This window comes from Trachinotus anak, unplaced genomic scaffold (assembly GCF_046630095.1).
Source record: "Trachinotus anak isolate AG129_WGS33_773 ecotype Australia unplaced genomic scaffold, CSIRO_AGI_Tana_v1 ptg000031l, whole genome shotgun sequence".
Lineage (NCBI taxonomy): Eukaryota > Metazoa > Chordata > Actinopteri > Carangiformes > Carangidae > Trachinotus > Trachinotus anak.
In genome coordinates this window covers 7,122,380-7,141,913 of record NW_027273882.1, presented here as the reverse complement: position 1 = coordinate 7,141,913, position 19,534 = coordinate 7,122,380, and the positions used below count along the sequence as shown (strand labels likewise).

At 41.2% G+C, this 19,534-nt stretch overlaps 1 protein-coding gene across 11 annotated transcripts; it reads right to left on the bottom strand.

Annotated features, from left to right (window-relative positions):
• Positions 1 to 1,417: 1,417 nt before the first annotated feature.
• On the bottom strand, positions 1,418 to 19,416 carry LOC139612274 (sorting nexin-14-like). Of its 11 annotated transcripts, none has more exons than XM_071467680.1 (30): positions 18,978 to 19,388; positions 18,600 to 18,749; positions 17,436 to 17,556; positions 17,143 to 17,213; positions 15,660 to 15,738; positions 15,486 to 15,529; positions 15,307 to 15,394; positions 14,606 to 14,690; positions 13,979 to 14,135; positions 13,784 to 13,859; positions 13,561 to 13,605; positions 13,357 to 13,437; positions 13,108 to 13,222; positions 12,535 to 12,690; positions 11,976 to 12,100; positions 11,380 to 11,438; positions 10,965 to 10,991; positions 10,408 to 10,540; positions 9,679 to 9,865; positions 9,419 to 9,502; positions 9,226 to 9,326; positions 8,864 to 8,975; positions 7,942 to 7,982; positions 7,380 to 7,499; positions 6,814 to 6,937; positions 5,538 to 5,702; positions 4,786 to 4,881; positions 3,267 to 3,358; positions 2,207 to 2,263; positions 1,418 to 1,580 (listed from the first exon to the last, which is right to left on the bottom strand). In XM_071467680.1, exons 2-30 carry the CDS (start codon positions 18,734 to 18,736, stop codon positions 1,551 to 1,553), a joined length of 2,808 nt encoding a protein of 935 aa, XP_071323781.1. In that variant the 5' UTR covers positions 18,737 to 18,749; positions 18,978 to 19,388; the 3' UTR covers positions 1,418 to 1,550. The 11 variants fall into 11 exon arrangements, 10 of the variants coding, with proteins under 10 accessions (XP_071323781.1, XP_071323779.1, XP_071323780.1 ...); XM_071467678.1 differs by having other exon boundaries at positions 17,143 to 17,216; positions 18,978 to 19,385; XM_071467679.1 differs by having other exon boundaries at positions 1,418 to 1,577; positions 17,143 to 17,216; positions 18,978 to 19,384.
• Between the last annotated feature and the right edge of the window lie 118 nt (positions 19,417 to 19,534).

Here is a 19,534-nt window from a genome sequence, read left to right as displayed (position 1 = left end):
AATCAGATAACATGGAGCTCACATCAGACCTGCAGAATCCAGTAAAGTCGATTCAAACACAATGACCACATCTTTAGTAAAGTTGGAAATAATTTGATTTGAATCAGTTCCTTCAGTTTAAAGAGTCGGCGTCAATGTGTTGCTGGTTTACTTTTTTCCAAAGTTAAGCGAAAACGTCACTGTGCAGATACTCTTCAGTAAATATGTAGGTAAGTTCATGTTGTTTTATTAATCAGTTTTAGTGTTTCCACTGTGTAAAAAACATATTTGAAATCAGGAGTGACGACATGTTTTTGTGGCTTAAGTTTGTTCCTTCACATATTAAAGTCAGTTTTTCTGGAGCAGATGTTTGTGAATCATAAGGGAAAAAAAGATATTTTTGTGTTGATGACAATTGTTTTGTTTTGTTTTACAGTTTTTGAATCACTGATACAGTTTCTAACAGCTCGAAGCTTCAGGTAAGATGTTAACGGTGGTGGAGGAAGTAAAAAGCACCAACACTAGTTTCAAAATACTCAGCAAAATGTGTAGAAGTACTTGTTCCGCAGTAAAATGTCCCTGTGACTGATGTGTTGTTAGAGTGTTAATGTTGCAACAATTTGTTGTAAATGTTGGAGGTGGAGCCTGTTTTATTTATAGTAGTTAAGTCTGGTAAATAATTTGTTATCTCAGTAGATCTGAGATTAGTGAGGAAGTTATTCTTCAGTGGAAATACTAACAGCTCACACTATATTTTTCTGGTTTCCTGGAAACATTTTAATCTTATCACAAGAAAAACACTCAAAGTTCTGGGGCTGTGGCTTTACTTTGCTCATTAGTTGTGTTGAGTTTATTCTTGACCTCCAGATGAATTTCCATGACAGAAATTTGTGTTGGTTTGTGGACACGTTTCACATTTTGCTTGTGTATCGCACCTTCTGTTGTGCTGTAGTTTAACATCTAGAAACTGAACCAGCTGATTTCTCTCTGCTTCACCTGTAGTTAGAACCAGACAGGATCAAGGTTATTCCAAGAAAACTTCATAGATTATTTGGAAATAAATTTGAATTTATGGACGCTTAAAATAAAGAGCAAATGTGAAACTTTCTCTATGAAACAGTCAGATGAAACCTGCTGAGGATGTGTGAAGTCATCATGACCACATCTGTCCAACATCTGCTCTTTCTAAACAACGCCTGGCTGAGAAGTTCAGTGCCACTGTGAGACAGGTAGAAAAAGTTATGTAAGCTGAGAAGCTTTTGTCTTTGTGTAACACTGATGGAGTTTAATTTAGTTTAAGTAAAATGTTTTCAGCAGTAGTGTGATTTAAAAACTGTTCAGCTGAGGAAATGAAAAAAAAAACACTTTCAACATTGTTCTATGTAATATGTAAATATTGTGATTGGCACTGAAAGAAAACTCAACAGACAGTGTTCACTGCAGTGACATCAATAAATATATATCTTTATTTGTGCATTAATAAACATTGGAATGTAGAGATGTTCCCAGAGGTGTTGGAAATCGTTGAGTATTGCACTTCCATGGTCCAGGACGTGGATTCAGTGTTGAGTTCACATGAAGGTCGCCTCCTTCGATCCCTGCTGAGGAGGAGACATCAACGTGAAGCAGCTCAGTTAAACCCGACGCTCACGTTCAGCTGGTTTTCACTTCAGTGTGTTGATCTGATGATGAGCAGCTGAGAGCTGAGGTTGGATTACCCAACATCAAAATCCAGATTTAGAAAACCTAACCGCCTTAATCAGACTAACAAACCTCCTCCAACCTTTTATCTGTGGTTTGGTTCTTACAATGATCAGGCCCTAATTATTAAAAAGAACAATTCATCCAGCACTCAACTTCCCATGACATCCCAAACTGATGTTAAAATAGAACATCAGTCAGTGAGCTCCAGAGGTGTCAGGCCTCCAGTCTCTATGCTAAGCTAAGCTAAACTAAGCTAACCTCTGATTTATATTATCTTCAATCATGTTGTCAGAAGAATTTTATACAGACAAATCTATTTATTCTGTTTCACATTAAAAGCCTTTCAGAGGACATGACGTCTCCCCTTGCGATGAACTGATGCTGACATTATGAAGAATGTCCTACCTCACATCCTGTATTAGTCTCCAGCCTTTTTCCATCCCACTGTCTAAGGATTCATGGTACACTCTCAAACATAACACTTCCTGTATTGTGTCTTTACATTCTCCACTGTCCCGTTTACCTTGCTGAGTTCAGGAAACAGCTCCTGCATGGCGATGTCCAGCAGGACGTACGTCATCTGAGGAGACAACACAGAAAAATCAAACTGCTGCTGTTGGAGAGGAAGCTGCTTCACACGGTCTGAGAGCTTCACTACTGTTAATCAGTAGTTATTATTCATAATCAGTGTAAATCTGTTCGTCTTGCCTCAACAAGTTGGTTTATTGTTACAGTTACTGTAATGAGTCATTTTTAGGGCTCAAGTGTTATAAAATCAGGGTTTGACCATCGGCGGTCGAGACATGTCCTCGGTTTGGACCCGGTCTTGTTTAATAAGTGTGACATCATTGACAAAATCACCATAAACACAAGTTAAAGACAGACTGAGCTGTGATTTCAGCTGGATTCACTGTGAAATGATCAGAGAAAGTATCTTTGTTAATGTGTCTCACACACACAGCTCAGCCTCCATCTTTATTTACTTCAACTCCAGAAGGTCACAGAGTTTAATTAGAGACAGGTCTTTATGTCTGACTCCCTCTGTTTGATATGTAGAATTAATCACAGCTGTATTTTAGTGCGAAGCCCTGATTTGCTTTGTCTTATTCTGTAACTGTTTCATATTAAAAGCCCTCTTCAGTAGACAGAAATCCATTATTTCTTCACTTGGCTTTTATTGCTGTGCTGCAGTAAGATTATTGTCTCATTTCCAGTTGCTGTTGTTTCTGTTGTTTCCATGCTGTTCAGATCCGCTAGTTTCTTTAGCAGTTAGCGATTCTCTCTCTCTCTCTCATATGGTGGAAAATGATCAGTCAGATATCAGATTATAGGGCTGCCCCAGCTGATCTGGTCCAGCCAGTAAATGTATCTGTGTCAACAACACCTGAAACAGGTACGCACATGTAGTGTGACCTACATGAGCATGTACTGTATAAACCACTGGATACCTGAATTACAGGACTGAAATGTCTGTCAACTTAAATGGCAAAGTTAACATGTGAGTAAACCACTGACCTCAGAGATCATCATCAGGTTGATATTATAATATTTCCTGCTTGTTTGTTATTTTGCTTTCTGTTTACCTGCTTGTTGAGGAGCGGCTGCTGGAAACTGTCAAAGAGGAGTCGGATTCCTTCATATTTCGCCTCCTCGCCGATGCACTTTCCCACAAAATCTGAAACAAACAAATACACACATCTTCGGTTTAATGAAGTTTTGCAACACGTTCATCTTTTGTTGGGTTCGACCTCTCATGGCAGAGCTTGTGTGTCAAATTCCTGACTGTAAAAACAAGGAGTGGTCTCAGTAATACAAGGTGGCATCTCAGCCTCGTCCAGTGTTTTCAAGTATGATGCACCTAAAGAATTCAGTCTGTGCTTTTCATTGGTGCATTGATACTTATCATTGATGGCTTCATCATTTTTTGTCAATGCATTGATGCTTTTGATTGAGGCATTGATAATTATAATTGATGCACTGATGCTTTTCATCAATGCTTATCAATGATAAATTGATAGTTTTCTTCAACACATTAATGCTTTTGATGAATGTTTATTGGGGATGTAATCACTTCCTGTCTCCTCTGGTCACCTGGATGATTATACTTGATTGTCTGTCTGTTCCAAACTACTTGGAGGGAACTTGTTCACCACAACAGAAACAAGAAGTGGTTGCTGACAGAATGTAGTGAAACTAGGGCCTCACATTTTCTGATGAACACGAGGTCTCTAGCTGGAACCAGCTGAGGTGTTTAAGCTGAAGTGAAAGGACCTTTTTCTCTTTTCACACATATTTACTGTATAGTTAAGCCTCAGTGCCCTCATCAGCAAACGAGCTCTGATAAACCCTCTGTCCTCCACCTGCCCAGCAGCAAACAGCAGACAGACACAGTTAGAGACCAGCTGGTGATAGTGGAGCATTCAGCAGCCAGATAATGTTCTCAGGGGTTGGTAGAGACCAAAAACAGCCAAAAGAGAGGGAATAATAGATCACAACACCACGTAATAATGTTGCTTTGTGTCCTCTGCCTGTGTAAATAGGACACTATTTACCATAACTAATATGACAGTATAATATGTAGTATTGCTAGTTTTAAACTGCATTAGGACAGAAAAATCAAGCTGACAGACGCACAACTCTTAAAGCTGCAATAACAATCTCTGGTCACTGTGGGGCAGTGGAACCGACGTCATGATGATATGCTGAACTTGTCGGCAAAGAATTATCTACACACCCAGTAGTTACAGAGGAGCTGTGTCTGTACTGATAAATGTAAGTCACCTCTCTTTTAGCTCTGTGTTTGGTCTCCACCAGCTCCTGTGGGAAATATCTGGCACTTTAGCTGCTAAATGCTCTACTGTGTTCACCAGCTGCTCTGTAACGGTGTCTGTCTGCTGTTTGCTGCTGATCAGATTGTGGACAGTGGCTTCATGAGGAAAACTGCTGCTGCTGCAAACACTGAGACTGAATCAGACCGTAAACGTCCCACAAAAACAAAAAGAGCTAACAGAGACTAATGTGCTTTAGTTAAAGTTCGAGTTTTTACTCGAGAAAATAAAAGTCCCCATTTCCTCCACATTATTACAACAATAACAAACTGACCTGGTAAATACTTCATCATCTCCTCAAACGTCTGCTTGGCTCTGATTTGTTTGTCCTCGATGGTTCGCTCCTCGCTGTCCTCACAGAACACAGCGTCTGCAGAGGAAACAACATGAGGAGAACAATTAAACTTTAATATGTCGGAGCTTCTTCGGTTTCTCCTGTCCGTGACCTGGGCGTCTGTCCTTCTGTCTGTCCAGCCTCAGTGACAGAGGAGAAAACTGTTACATGTCATCAAATTTAAATATGTCTGGAGACTCTTGTGCTGAGCTGTCCTTCAGATCTGTTTCATTAGAGCTGATTTAGACCAATGAATGTAAAATATACTCCAACACAAGTGGATGACTCATATTCAAACACATGTATATATTTATAACAAGTAAAATACAGTGTTTTGTTGGTGCTGATTCTTTACATCTTAGCAGCATTAACATGTTGCTCTAATCTAAAAAAAAATGCATTAAATCTTAAAAACTGATCATATGCTTCATGCATCAAATCTGAATCTGAAAACTGCAGCTGTTAAATAAAAGTGGTTGAGTTACATTTACCTCTGAAATGGAGTGAAGGAGTAATAAAATAAAGTACAAGTACCTTAGTTATTACACTACTTTTGTAGAAAAACAGACAACAAAGGGCAGTTAACCCAGCCCCTGGGGCCACTGATAAAGAAACATGTTTTAGCTGCAGTCTGTTCTCCCCACTGTGGTGTGGAAATTAGAAATACTGAGAAAGAACAGGCAGTGTCTCACCTCTGAGCTGTGTGATGAGAGACACCATGCGATGCTCCTGGAGGATCTGCTGCAGTTTGGACTGCATGTACTGGTCCATGTAGGCTTCAAATGTGTTCTTGAACAGGATTCTCCCGGCGGCCAGGAGGTGATGCAGCCAGTCCGGCATGTGGAACACCACACGACCTGCCAATCAAAACATCTGCATCTGAAGATGAAACAGCTTCACAGGAACACCAAGTTCCTAGGAATTTATTTTTAGAATAAATGTAATTCCTCTCGTATAGCTCTTCTATTATCCTGCGATGCTGTATTTTTTCATAAAGAAAAAACAAAGGATGAAGGAAGAAATGTTCCCAGTGAAGTTCAGTGATTTGCAGACATGATGTGATGACTGATGCAGTCATTCACACATCTAACTTCTTTCAGTTTGTTCATCAGCAGGAACGACAGCACTGACTTCTGGGATGTGGAAACAGCATCTCCACAACACACACCAGTGTTTCCCATACATAGACCATTCTGTGGCGCACCACCACAGAATGGAGACCAACCGCCACAGAATGATTCTGTTTTTTTTTTTTGTTTTTTTTCCCTGTTGTTGTTGTTTTCCCTCTCGTCTATGCTCTCAACATAATATCATTCCGTTAATTCATCTCCGCATAGCGCTCTTTCTCTGTCATTCTCGGACACACACAGACACACGCACGCACACGCACGCACACGCACACACACAGACAAGCGCGCATATGCCAGCGGTGCACGGGAAAATCAACCAGATACAGTTTTTTTCATATGGCAGCTTCAGAAAGTGTTGAACACCGCCTGCTGCATACACTCTGCATACAATGACTGACTCCACTGACTGCCACGACACTGTGACACTCGATTCCCCCAACGGTGTCAGTGGAGCACCACAAATTGCTACCTGGTCTGTGGGAAACACTGCACACTATGTTTTGCTCCTCCCAGGTGAAGCTATGTCAGTAAACAGTCTGTGGATTGCTGCTCATAAGGTCATAGGGTCTGTCTCCTGTGAAAACTGCAGCTGTTACAAATGATCTTCTACAGCACAGTAGGAAGACAGTGGTGTGTGTATGACAAACAGAATAGATGGTGAACTGAGCTGTTTCAGCTTTATCTGATCTGTGATCAGTGAAACCACTGAGTGTTCTCTGTAGGTGAATTACCCTGGAGGTGCTGACAGGACCATCGTGTTACATATGAGAAGAGTTGTATTAGATACAGAACTCGACTCCGCTCTGAGACAGTTGTTCAGCTGCCGACCATAACTTACCGACGTACATCATGTAGTCGTACATGCCATGAACGGTGACCAGCTCCATGAAGTAGTTGGGGTTGGGTCTCCTATCTAAACAATCTGACAGGTTTGCGTTGTTCTTGAACAGGTTGTTGAAGAGCTGCAGGTGAAAGTGAATGATTAGACATAATGTCAAGAAATGAAGAATCAAACGATACCAGAGGTGAATTATACATCTGACCATGCCCAACGACTGAAGCTGTAGCAAGAATACACCTGATGATTCTGTTTTAAAGGGTAAAGATGGAGTTCTTCACTTTATTACTGTAAACAAGTCCCATGAAAAAACATCCCTACTGTCTGTGACTCTAAGCTCCAAGCTCACTGGTTCCTACTGAAGATGTAAATCTTTAAAAACACATCATAAATATAAAGTTTCATTTTTTTAAAAATAGCTGCTAATGGTAGATTTTAATCAAACAGAGAAATAGGAAGTTCCCTCCCTCTCGCAGATGATAAAATGGAACTGTTCACTCTCTGAAGACAAACAGCAGAGCTCCTCCTCCATCAGCTCAGAATAAATAGAGTGTATTTTATTTTACCTTCTTGTTGTTCTCTGCTGTGGGGCTGAGGATGGTCAGCTCGGGTCGGCTGGGTTTGGGTTTGGGCGAATCGCAGGAGTTGAAGAAAGACTGGATGAAAGGCTCCAGGTTCTGTCCTCTCTGGAAAACACACAGTCAGTTTCAGTGTTTGATACCGTCATCATCATCACAACTAGCTGGTGTGTGTTGGTGTAATGACAACTGAAACAGAGATGCCTACAAACCCCATTACTGCCACCACTTAGCTATCGTGACTTTGTTCCAGCCTTAATGATGAGCCTCTAACTTGCAGATTAATGTCTCAGTCTCAGATTATTGTCACCCACATGTCACTGAAGGAAATACTGATGTTCTGTTTGTTGCCTACAACTCCAAACTCAGAGATGCTGAAATTGGGGAGACACAGGAATATGCTTGTTGGCTTTCTTGCAGAGTACAGTAAACATGAAGCTGCAGCAGGAAGCCTGTTAGCTTAGCATGAGGACTGGAAACAGGAGAATAGACCTTAGACAGAGACATGTACATGGATGTAACTACATTATGAAGCTCTAGACAGACTCACCTCCTTTATCAGTTTCCCTGGAACAGACTTGAAAATTTTCCCTGAAAAACAAAGACTCAAATTAATAAACAGCCAAATCTGGAAGTGTGAGGGAAATGTGAAAGTACTGATTACTAAAGAAGAGGCAGAAGGAGCAGGCTCTTAATCAGCAGCTGCATTTTAGATTTAAAAAAGACCAGATTTATGGAGATTTAGAATGGACTGTTGTTTTGCACAGACTCACAACTAGCTGAGTTTGCTGAGATGTGTATTTAGGAGTATTTGAGATGTAATTCTATACTGTAGTTATGAAGAGGTGCACTTTGTGCGCAGGAGCTTTGAGGGATGTGTTCACAATCGGCCTCAGCCGGATAAGTGGGAACACTTTGGTTAATTTTTCTCCAACACAGATGGACGTGTGAGTTTTTTAAAGGAAGAGGTTAGAGGTCAGAGTCAGCAAGGCCTGGGCAGGTAAGCGATTGTTCAAAGATGCTATGACCTGATGCAAAAATGGGTCAGGGCAGGACATTTTTTGCTCTAAAATTCACTGAGAAGTGGCCACAGGCCTGGGTGATAACATTGATCATGATATAAAATATTAATAAGGATCATTTCTAATATCACAGCGAAGGAAATGAATACAAAGTCGCATGTGGAATAATTTAACTGAAAATTAACTAGAGACCAAAACAAAAACATGAATGTCTGATTGTAATAGTTCTGAATCCAGGTTTTCTTTATGGAACGAAAACATGATGAATTTATATCATCACAATGTGTTTTCCTTCAAATCTGAATTATGACTAGTTGAGAGAATCTGCAGCAGCAGTGGAGCCGCTCTGTGGTCGACCGTCCATCACTGTGGTAAAACTAACACTCTCCAGCTCTTCTTACCTGAATAAATAACGCTTCACAAAAAGAGAGAATGTATATTGCTTCTTACCCAGGTTGACATCAGGCAGCATCCTGTCCAGGAACTGAGACTCCATGCTGTGAGGAGACAGGAAGTCTGCCAGCAGCTGACTGTTACTGAGCTCTGGATGCTGCAGGAGCCTCTGAACACAAACACAAACACACCAGGAGCTTCAGTTATTTAACTGATATCTGTCTTCACAATACAAGCTCTGGCATCTGCCAGCAGGCCATGTACACCCTGAAAAACAATCTGTCCAACTTATATATATCTACACAATATATGTGATGTACAAAAAGAAAAATGCCGACTGTCTCTAATCATCAATAGGTTGAATATATTTAAAAATGTATAAATGGGGGGGGGGGGGGGGGGGGGGGGGGGGGGGGTACCTGCAAATACTCCTCAAACTCTTCCCTTTTTGATGAGAGGAACTCATAATTCTTTGGTCCGATGATTCTTTTGGATGGAAGCTGTGCATCTGCAAATGTGCCTGGAAAAAACATGAATGTGAGGCTCAGTATGGAGATCAATCAGGAAACTACACTAACAGAAAACCCAAGAACTGAAACTACAAAGCTTTACCGTGGAATTCAGTGAGTTTGGATTCTAGTACATAGAACTCCATGTATCTTCTGTAGACCGACCACTTCTCAGTTTCATGACCAACTGCAAGAATAGAAGAACAAAAAAGAAAATGAACATGGTCACGTGCTGATCAGGGACCAGTTAAGCTGCAGCACAGCTGTTAATCAGACAAACATCGGCACAGCCTGAAGCTTCAAGCTGGGAAATCATTTTGTGACATGAACGTAGCGCTGCACTGTCGTTCCACGTTCACTCACCTTCCTTCCTGTCATTGCGCTCTACGTCGATGCAGAAGACAGGGATCCTCTCCCTCTTAACATCGTCGTCGTAGATGTCGATGTAGGGGATGGTGATGCTCCAGGCCGACAGGTTCCTCAGGGTGCCCGGTGTGCCGGCGGGCTCGGCAGGAGAATCGTCCTCCATCACGACAGTGGCCTCCTCCACCTGCAGGAACAAACACAACCAAACCAGGGAACAAATGAGTCAGTCAGTCTAATTTAAATCTTAATACAATGAGAATTTATGTTTGTGAAACATTCAAAGTAAAATACAGTTCCTGTTAAACCAGGTTCAAATGGGAACAGATCCATCAGTTTCCTGTGTTTTTTGTTTATATTTTATGGACAGAGGGAGTGCATATTTTTGCAGGACTCAATAAAAAAGTGGATGAGAGAAGGGATAAATTAATGTGGAGGCATGAATGACAGTTAATGCTTCGCTGATTCTCCTCACAGTTTTATGTTTTCAGGCCACAGAAGCAGCTCGAACAGAGGTGACTAATCAATAATCTATTATCACAAAAACGTAATTGTGATCAGAATATTTTTCCGTTTGTTCTTATTTCTCATAAAATTGAAGAGGATTGAGACGATTTTAATTATCGTCTTAGAGTTTGTTCAGGACTCAAAGGAAATGTGTTTAGAAGTTACTGAGCACAAATCGAGGTTTGGAAATCTTTGACCTGAGGGACTGACTCTCACACTCACCACATCATCATCGATGTCGTTCATAGCGCTGGGCGGCAGCATGGCACCCTCCATGGTCGTGCTCTTGAACACGCCTTTGATTTTGCTGCCGATTCTGCTGATCCCGAATGACTCCCCTCGTTTGGATGTGTTCCTAGAACGGACAGCGAAATATTTTCAGACACAGAGTCGTGGAAATTTCCTGTCACATGCATCTATCCTCACACCTCTGCTGTGACTGCTCTGAAACAGTTCCTTCTACCTCAGCTCTGATTTCTGTCGCTGGTCCTTTGCTCCTCTCAAACATGACTGAAGACGAATATTCATCAACAAAAAGGCAGTAAAGCTTCTTTCTGCTGTGCATCAGTTGTGCAGCACACATGCAGTAAGAAAGGACGACTGTGACAGGCCTTTTTCATCCACCAGCTGCAGCAGTGTGTAGCTCCTGAAACTCATTTCTAATTTTTAACCAAGCGGCTTCACTTTGGAACTGCATGCCAGCATGCATCATACTGCATTCTGCTTGTTGCATCTAGCAGACTCTGAGCAGACAGGTGACATGCCGAACACCTACTTACCTGTTTTCTTCCAAACTGAAGCTATTTCTGGAATAAGATGCAGAGGCAGCTAATGATGACGACAGCTTGGACAAAAGACCTCAGACAGAAGTGAGCAAAACCAGCCTTGCTGAGTGTTAAAGCCCATCACTTTATAACATTATCAACTGTGGTTTTTTGGTGGATTGTTTATTTTATCTTCAAGAATCTAAGCTTTAGACTAAATCTTTTATTCCGAAGGGCACACTAAAAGAACGTCAAGAAATAACTTGTACAATTAAATTAACACTTGTTATATGAAGAAAAAGCTCATTAATACTACGAAATGAGCCAGTTCACCTTACTGCTCAATACTACGCTGCTGATCATATCATGTCCAACAATTAGACCTCATTACATTACAATACGTAATTATTCAGCGATCCACATCACAAACCTGTTGATTCTTGAGTTCCTGGTCAGAGACTCTGCTCCCCTCAGCAGGTGCCTGAAGTACTGAACACAGAGGAGGTGAAGTCAGTGCACAAAGTCTATTTCTGAAAATAATATTTACATAATTTTTTCACAATATTGACCTGTGGTGGATGAAGAATTCACCTCAAGTAAAAGTGGCAAAACTACAGTGTCGAAAAAACTAATTTCTCAATATGAACATTACAAACATCTGGAAACAGATTCATTGGGTTGTTTCAGTTGGGACATATTCAGTGTAAAAATAAACCTGTCAGCGCTCTCTGGTGGACAAACCCTGTAATGGAGACTCTGTTTCTATAATGTTTTTTAACATGACTAACTAGTAGCTAATGTAGTGTAGTTAAAAGTAAAATATGATAATGTAATGTAGTGAAGTAGAATCGTAAATAGCAGTAGATGGAACTATTCAAGTAAAGTTCAAGTACCTCAAATGAGTACAAGTAAATGTGCTTTGTTACTCACTGACATGGACAAATACTCTAAGTCTATATTTTGAATACACAGTGTCTTAGTACCTTCATTTGTACTCTTGGTTACTACTGAAAGCAAAGCTCTTACTTCATCGCTGTGACAGAACATGGGGGTGAAGACTCTCTCCAGCAGAGACAGGACGTGTTCATACGCCTCAAACAGGCAGCGCATGGTCTGCAGCTTCACCACACCGGCGTATGGACCTTTAGCAACTGAGAGGGAGGACAGAGGGAGGTTAAATGAAACTGCTCTCTTCGCTTCACACCGAGTGTCTGTGTAGGAAGTTGGAGACAAACAGTGGAGACAAACAGGAAAGAAACTACACAAGTTTGTAGACAAATAGCTCTGCATTCTAAATTGTTTAAAGGGAAACTTAACACCAGGCTAAAAGCAATTAATCACTGTCCTCTGTCTGTTTCTCCTGTGCACTGCTTATCTGCACCTGCTGCTCAGCTCATACAGGAAACCATAGAAACCATAAAGTAAAGCCACATCTGCAAGATTTCATCAGAGATGCTGGCTGTCTTCGGTGAACTATGAAAAACAGATTAAGGCCAAGTTATGAAGCTGTGACTCCACAGCTGCACTGCTTTAAAGCCTAAAAAGGGGAAAGCCCAGCAGCACAGTGAAGGACGTAGCTTCTTACTGTTCCTGATCTCCTCCACGATGAACGGGTCGAAGCTGATCTTGTCGATGCTCTCGTCCAGGCAGTAGGTCTCGTAGATGTGCAGCACCTCACCGTGCAAACGCTGCAGCTCAGAGTCATTCAGCTCGGGACTCAGGATCTTATCGTTGAACTCCTCTGGAGGAAACGTGGTTGAATACAGTCTGAATGACGTGGAATTCATGGCACATTTGTAAAAACCTTTTTATTCCAGAATGACTCTCATGATTTTTGATCAGTGCAAAGAAACACATGTCAGATATGTTTTCACTAACTATGGAGCAGTGATTCCTCAAGCAGTCAAATACAGATCTCTGACTGCACCAGCTGACCCTCAACAGGACAGGGATGTTGGAACAGGATGGATTCATAGACTAACCAGAAATAGTACACACATGGAAACTTCAAGGGCCAGCAGGCTATCTGACTACTTAGATTGTTATAGGGTTTCAAAGCTAGTTGTTTGAAATTTAAAGGTAATCTAGGCTACCAACCTATTAATAATGGATTCAGTTGTGCAGCAATATTTACTGTATGTATGAGGGTTATTCTTACCCACGGCGAGGCAGAACTGCAGCACATGCACAGCTCCTTCCTGCTTTAGGAAGTTCATAAAGCGAAAGAGGAGATCCTGCTGATTCCTGATCTCCCTCAGCTCCATCTTCAGCACCTGCACGGCCAGAGGCAGAGGTTTAGTTATCCACATCACAGAGGATGTTTCAAAAAAAGACAACACATAGATGCACAGAATGAGAGGTGGCTGGTAGAACTAAAAGAAGTGTGTGATGTTTCCTCCTCACTCACCGACGACTTTTTGTTGCTGACGTCGGCGTATTTCTGTAAAAATGGGACCAGGGCAGACGGAGGTTCTGTGGCTGGTTCTGGCTGCAGATACGGGAGATATTGAACTCAGCAAATTCATTTGTTGATAAACCTGACTGCAATCAGGTTTTAATTGATTTGTCTGAATGTACATGACTCAGATAAAAAGGTCACAGTCTCACTTACTGGAGTGTCATCAACAAATATGAGCACCATGAGGTTCACAGTATCCTGGAAAACAAAGAGAAACAGCACCACACTGGAGCAATTAGGAGGCAGAATTACAGCTGTAACAGCTCCACTTTCAGGGCCAGATGAAGTAAAGTAAAGTAAATAACTTCCACTAATTTCAAGTTCTACAGGGTTCAGAGAAGAATAAAGCCGACACACATGGTCCTGTTCTACTTACAGGGTCAGCCATGAAGTCCATGGTTGGTAGGATGACAGATCCAGCCATCACCTCCCGCAGCAATAGAGCCAGAGACCTGAACCAAGATAAGGCACAACCACTGGTTACAACTTTCACATTTAAGGTGACTGTTCTTCCCAAATTCAAAGAGAGCCTAAGAAGGAAGCTAGTCAGGCTGTGTCCACGTCTATCTACCTGCAGTCTGTTGCTTTGGGAGGCATGACGTAAGGAAACAGCATCTCAGTCAGCTTCCTCAGATAGTACAACTCGTCCTTCCGGCTGCGCAGAGCGATGTGAAGATCTGCGCCGTATTCATCCAGAGCTGCCTGCTGTAAACCCTCCACACTGTTCACTGCAGACAAACACACAATATGTAACTTCAGAACACAGTGGACATTAAACCCAGCATCTGATAACTTCAAGAACATATTAACAGCTCCTGCCACAGTTTACACAGGTTTGCTGTGTTTGATAACTGGTGTAAGACGAAGTATAACCATGACAACTAAAATCTGGTCACACATGAGGTTGCAACACATTTTCAACACATCAGTTTGGCTGCATTATCAAGGGTCAATATAGGACGCAGTTTACATTACCAGCATTCAGAAACTGAGACTTAAAACGACCCGACTTCTGGAACTCCCCCGCCCACCAGGACCCACCATCCAACCAGAGGATGCAATACTATATTGATATGGTTTGTAGTGCTTAAAACCACAAATATATCTATCATATCAAAACTTAAGAAAACACAGGAAACATGTAGAATATGGGATCTTTAAGATTGTTATGAAAACCTCTGTTGGTGCTCACACTTACCTTTTGCTCGAGCTTTTGCAATAATCTCAATGTGCTTCATTGCAGCTTTCATCACTTTGTCAGCAAACACAGCAGGGATGTCAACCTGCCAAAAAGATGTCCAGAATTAGTGAAAAAGAAACCAAAATACAAGACTGTGAGTGAGAACATGTCACAGTTAGCCTGCGACCAAATAAGCATCAAGATTGAACAAAAATTGTGAATTTCCCTAAAATAAATAAAATAAATGAAGTATTTCTTATCTTATTTTTCTTAAGATCAACAGAAGATGGTAAACTCAATTTTTAAAGTCATTAAAAGAAACAATCTGTTTGTAAAAGCATACAGATTTAGCATGTGTTTGTCTGCTTATGCTTTAGCTGCCTATATGAATTATTGTGAATTAATTAACCATCAAGATAAAAATGCTGAGACTATATAGGTGTTCGCATCATGGGATATGACACTACCAGGAGCTACCAGGGCGGGAGAAGTAAGAGAACAATGAAACACACTTCAGGAGTATACTGAAGTACAAGAACACCAACAACAACTAATTGTGTTCGGGAGACACAACAACCTGCATTAGACTTTTCTGACCTTCTGTGTAAATTAGTCATTTAAAAAACAGCATGAAAAACCAGGATCACTGCAAGAACATCACGTCTTCTACAAGATCACATTACGCTAAATATCTGCTAACTGCTCAGTCTGAGCGTCACCTTCTGAGCTCGGCGGACGAGAACTGAGGCAAAGAAGCGAAAGGTCATCCTCAGTTCATCTACACATGCCTCGTCATCTGTGATGTCCCTGAAAACCAGAGGAGGAAGGTTAAACACTGTCTGTCTGTAAAAACCCACTTTCTTCCGACAGTAAAACACTTTGGGATTTCTCTTCATACCTGTACCAGGGGTACACAAAGTTCTCCAGAACTAACTCGAACACCTGCAGGATGGAACAGGTCAGATCAGACCAGAACAGACAGATAACAAATTAAAGGTTGAGTCCATGTTTTTCGGTTGTTTTGTTAGAATAATTAAAAACTCATTTAAGATAAAACCATCCATCGAGGTACCTCTGCTACGGAAGCGTCCACTTTTGAATTAACCTTCAGGTCCAACCATGGTTGATAATTTTCAAGGAGCAGCGTCGGCCTGCAAGGAACAAAATATTTGTACATGTTTCTAGTGTGTGCTTCCAGAATCCATCTCACAATGATTATAAGCAGAGAGAATGTCCACTCAGACACTGGTGACTGCTGACCAGGGCTGAGGGGAGGAGAAGGGAAGGGACTAGATTTGGTAGATTTGGTTTGCAGTAAAAGGTCATCAGTCTTACATATACACATCTAACATGCTGCACAGACAACACCACATGCAAAACGTAAAAAATGAATGAATAGCTTCTATGCAGTGTGACTACAACATATTCATATGAGTGATGAACACTCTCCGGTAATCTCTACTTTTCTAAAATTCCTGTAGGCTTATTAACCCCTAGTGTTTTGTTTTGCCTACTGTTTATTGTAAATGTCTTTGTCCTGCTTACAGTTCCTACTGCACACCTGTTTATCAGTGAGGGGGAACTTGACTGAACTGCCTCTCTTGAGATTCATCCTTTTTTTCATTGTGTAGTTTTTCTTGGCTCTGAGGGCTGAGGCTGGGTCAGGAGTCATGTCCCATATCATTAAACTACACCAATGAGCCACAACATTATCTGTGCATACGGTTAAAGTGACTTGACCAGAAGCCTGTCATCATTAACACTGGGTGGTGTAGAAAGTTAAGTCCTCAGCAGCACTTTTTAACGATATCCACTAGGTGGCAAACTCATGCAGTGAGCCCTCACAAAACAAACATTATTACACCAATGAAAGCAGATTTCAATTGTGTTTGGTTCCCGAGGAACATAGACTATACCGTGAGTGAATAATAACTAAAGTGACAAGAACGAAATGTACTGAACACACCTGTCTCTGCTATTTAATAAGCAGCAATACAAAAACAATGTTAGCATACTTTTAAAATGTCAATAACAGCATCATCACATGTTTCTTTAAGTCACAGTGTGCTACTAAATAATTTAAAAAATGAATTGTATCATTAAACCATGAGCTTTGATTAAGGAAAAAGTGGTGGAAGTAGAATTTAACTAACAGTATCAAAACAACTATTTCAAACAGTGATCCATTATAACTGGAAGTCCTGCATTCCAAATCTTCCTAAGTAAAAGTACAGAGGAAGTATCAGCACAATGTACTGAAGGTATCACAAAGTAAATCACTCATTATGCAGCAAGAAGGCCCCTGAGAATGATGCATTGTAATATGTTATATTATTGAATTATTATTAGCAACAGTTAATTGTTGAAGCTGGTTGAGACAGAGTTGGCTTTAAGTACTTTATATTCTGCTATAACAAATCATTGTATTTTATAAGCAGGTTATTAACTTTGTATGTTAAATCTTTATCAGCCAAGTTAACAAGTGACTACAGCTGTCAAATTAAAAAGAAGAGCTGACCAGCTACATTATCGGCTCAGAGATCTTGCGAACGTACCTGTGACGTTTGCATTTGACCTTCCCACACACAGCACAGCTGTGGCCCAGAGGAAACAGCTCCTGCTCCTGCTGCTGTTGGAGGAAAAAAAACCCAGTTTACTTTATCAGTGTTTAATCAAACACTCTAAATTGTCACCAGCTCTTTTCTGAGTGACCACTTAATCACTGAAAACATCTCTGTGCAAGCAAACAGCACGCTCCTCCACACAGTGACTCACAAATAAATAAATCACCAGCTATAACACATGCAAACAGGTTGAAGAGGTCTGAATTGTCAGGTATCTGACTTACTTTATTTCTTGGCTTAATGGTGAAGAGGATGTTTGGGAGAAGAGACTCTGGTCCAAGGGAGCAATAGAAAGTGATGACACCAGCAAGGAAAGACCAGAAGACCATCAGGATGTGGATATATCTGGAGGCAGATTATTATACTGCATTAAAACTCATGTAAATGACCTAAAAACATTCCCCAAGTACAATGCAAAGGAACATGAATCAGTATTTAGTCTGGGGCTCCTCCTGGTGTTCACTGCATGTGTACTGCAGATTTTTGTTTTGCATTCTTGCTGTTACTATAAGTTAGTTTATCCATGAAATAAGCAGTGGAATAAATAATGATTTCTGGGGTGTTTTTTGAAACCACCTTTCACAATAACAGTAACTTCTAAAAATGCACATGGATATTGATTTAACCATGGGTGGATTACTGAACAGGCCCAGGGGCTCAGAGGGATGTCAATCTAACAACAACAACAAAGAGACTCAAAAAGACTACAAAGTGATGTAAGACAACCACTAAGATGCACAAAGCTACAATAAAGAGACGCAGGTGACCACAAATAGACAATAAAACACTACAAAGAGACTCAAAATGACATAAGTGACATTAAAAAAATCACTAATTACTACAAAGAGATGCACAACAACTGCAAAAAAAAATACTGCAAAGACAATGACTACAAAGTGATGGTAGACAAACAAAAAGAATCACAAAATTGACCACAAGAAGATGCACAATAACCCTAAAGTGACATAAAACAACTGTAAAGAGACATGAAAATACAATAGAGACTTAACATGATCACAGGGTGACAGAACACAAGCACAAAGACCCACAAAATGAGCACAAAGAGATGCCACATGACCACAAAAATGAACAACAACTACAGTGACTGTCTCCCGTGTAGGAAGAGGAGCTTCAGTATGTCTGAGCTCAGGGCTTTGGCGTCTGGACTCAACATGACTGTGAATCTACAGTTAATCATCTGTAAAGAGCAACTGTCCCAACAGGCAGCATTTTACCTAAACATGAGAGCAGTGATCAATCACAGGTGAAACAGATCAGCAGCTCTGATCTGACCAGGTATCAGCAGCAGGTCACACTCCTCCAGACATCACATGACCACCCAGCTGATAATCCGACCTCCCCGGGTCACCTCATCCCTGAACGTTTACCTGTTGAGCAGCACAGTGAGGGAGAGCATGCCCAGCAGCAGGAAGCAGAAGACCGGGTACTGCCGCCCGGCCTCCCTCAGCGCGTCCATCCTCAGTCCCCGCTTCAGCTGCTCCACATACGTTAAAATACCCGCCATCCTTTCACCGGACCTGCAGGCGGGACACGCACTTCAGAACACAGCTCAACACCATACCGTCGTGTTTCGGTCTGTTTTACGTATTAAACCCACATGAAGCGAGGTTACCCGCCTGAAACCTCACTTTAACCGACGTCGAAGGCAGCTAGCACTGTTAGCACTGTTAGCACTGTTAGCACTGTTAGCACTGTTAGCTAGGTTAACGGTTAGCGTCGGTTTTCAGGTCAAGGCTTTAACTTACAGCGACGACACTGTCGAAGAGCCTCTTCATATAATAAACCACATCCTCTCCGCAGGGGTCGTCTTCGGCTGCTGGCCAGACTAGTCCTGAATTCAAGTGAGAAAGTTTTTACTTCATGTTTTCCATGTTTGAAAGTCCCGACTGACTTCCTGACAGACGGAATGTCTTCTAATCCAACCCGGGTTGCCAGGTCTGTGGACGAAAACCAGTAATCGCGGTTTGCTAACAGTCTAAAAAGACAATTTATGTTTGTAGAGATCAAATCAGCACCACGTTTTGTTTTTTTTTTACTCTTGACAACGAGTTCAGTGGCATTAAAGGGCAAACAATACTGGGTTAATCAAATTGAGTTTGCAAACGCACACCGTAGTCGCCCATTATTTTGAAAGAGTTGAAGACTGGTCTTAAACTACTCTTCACACTCAGACCAAATTAAATCAGGGTTAATATCTAAGAACATTAGCATCACAATTTCCACACAATATTGTTTGTTTTCTCAAACACATCATTAAAAATATTCGAGGTTTGCTGTTAGAAAACAAAACAAAAAAACTTTC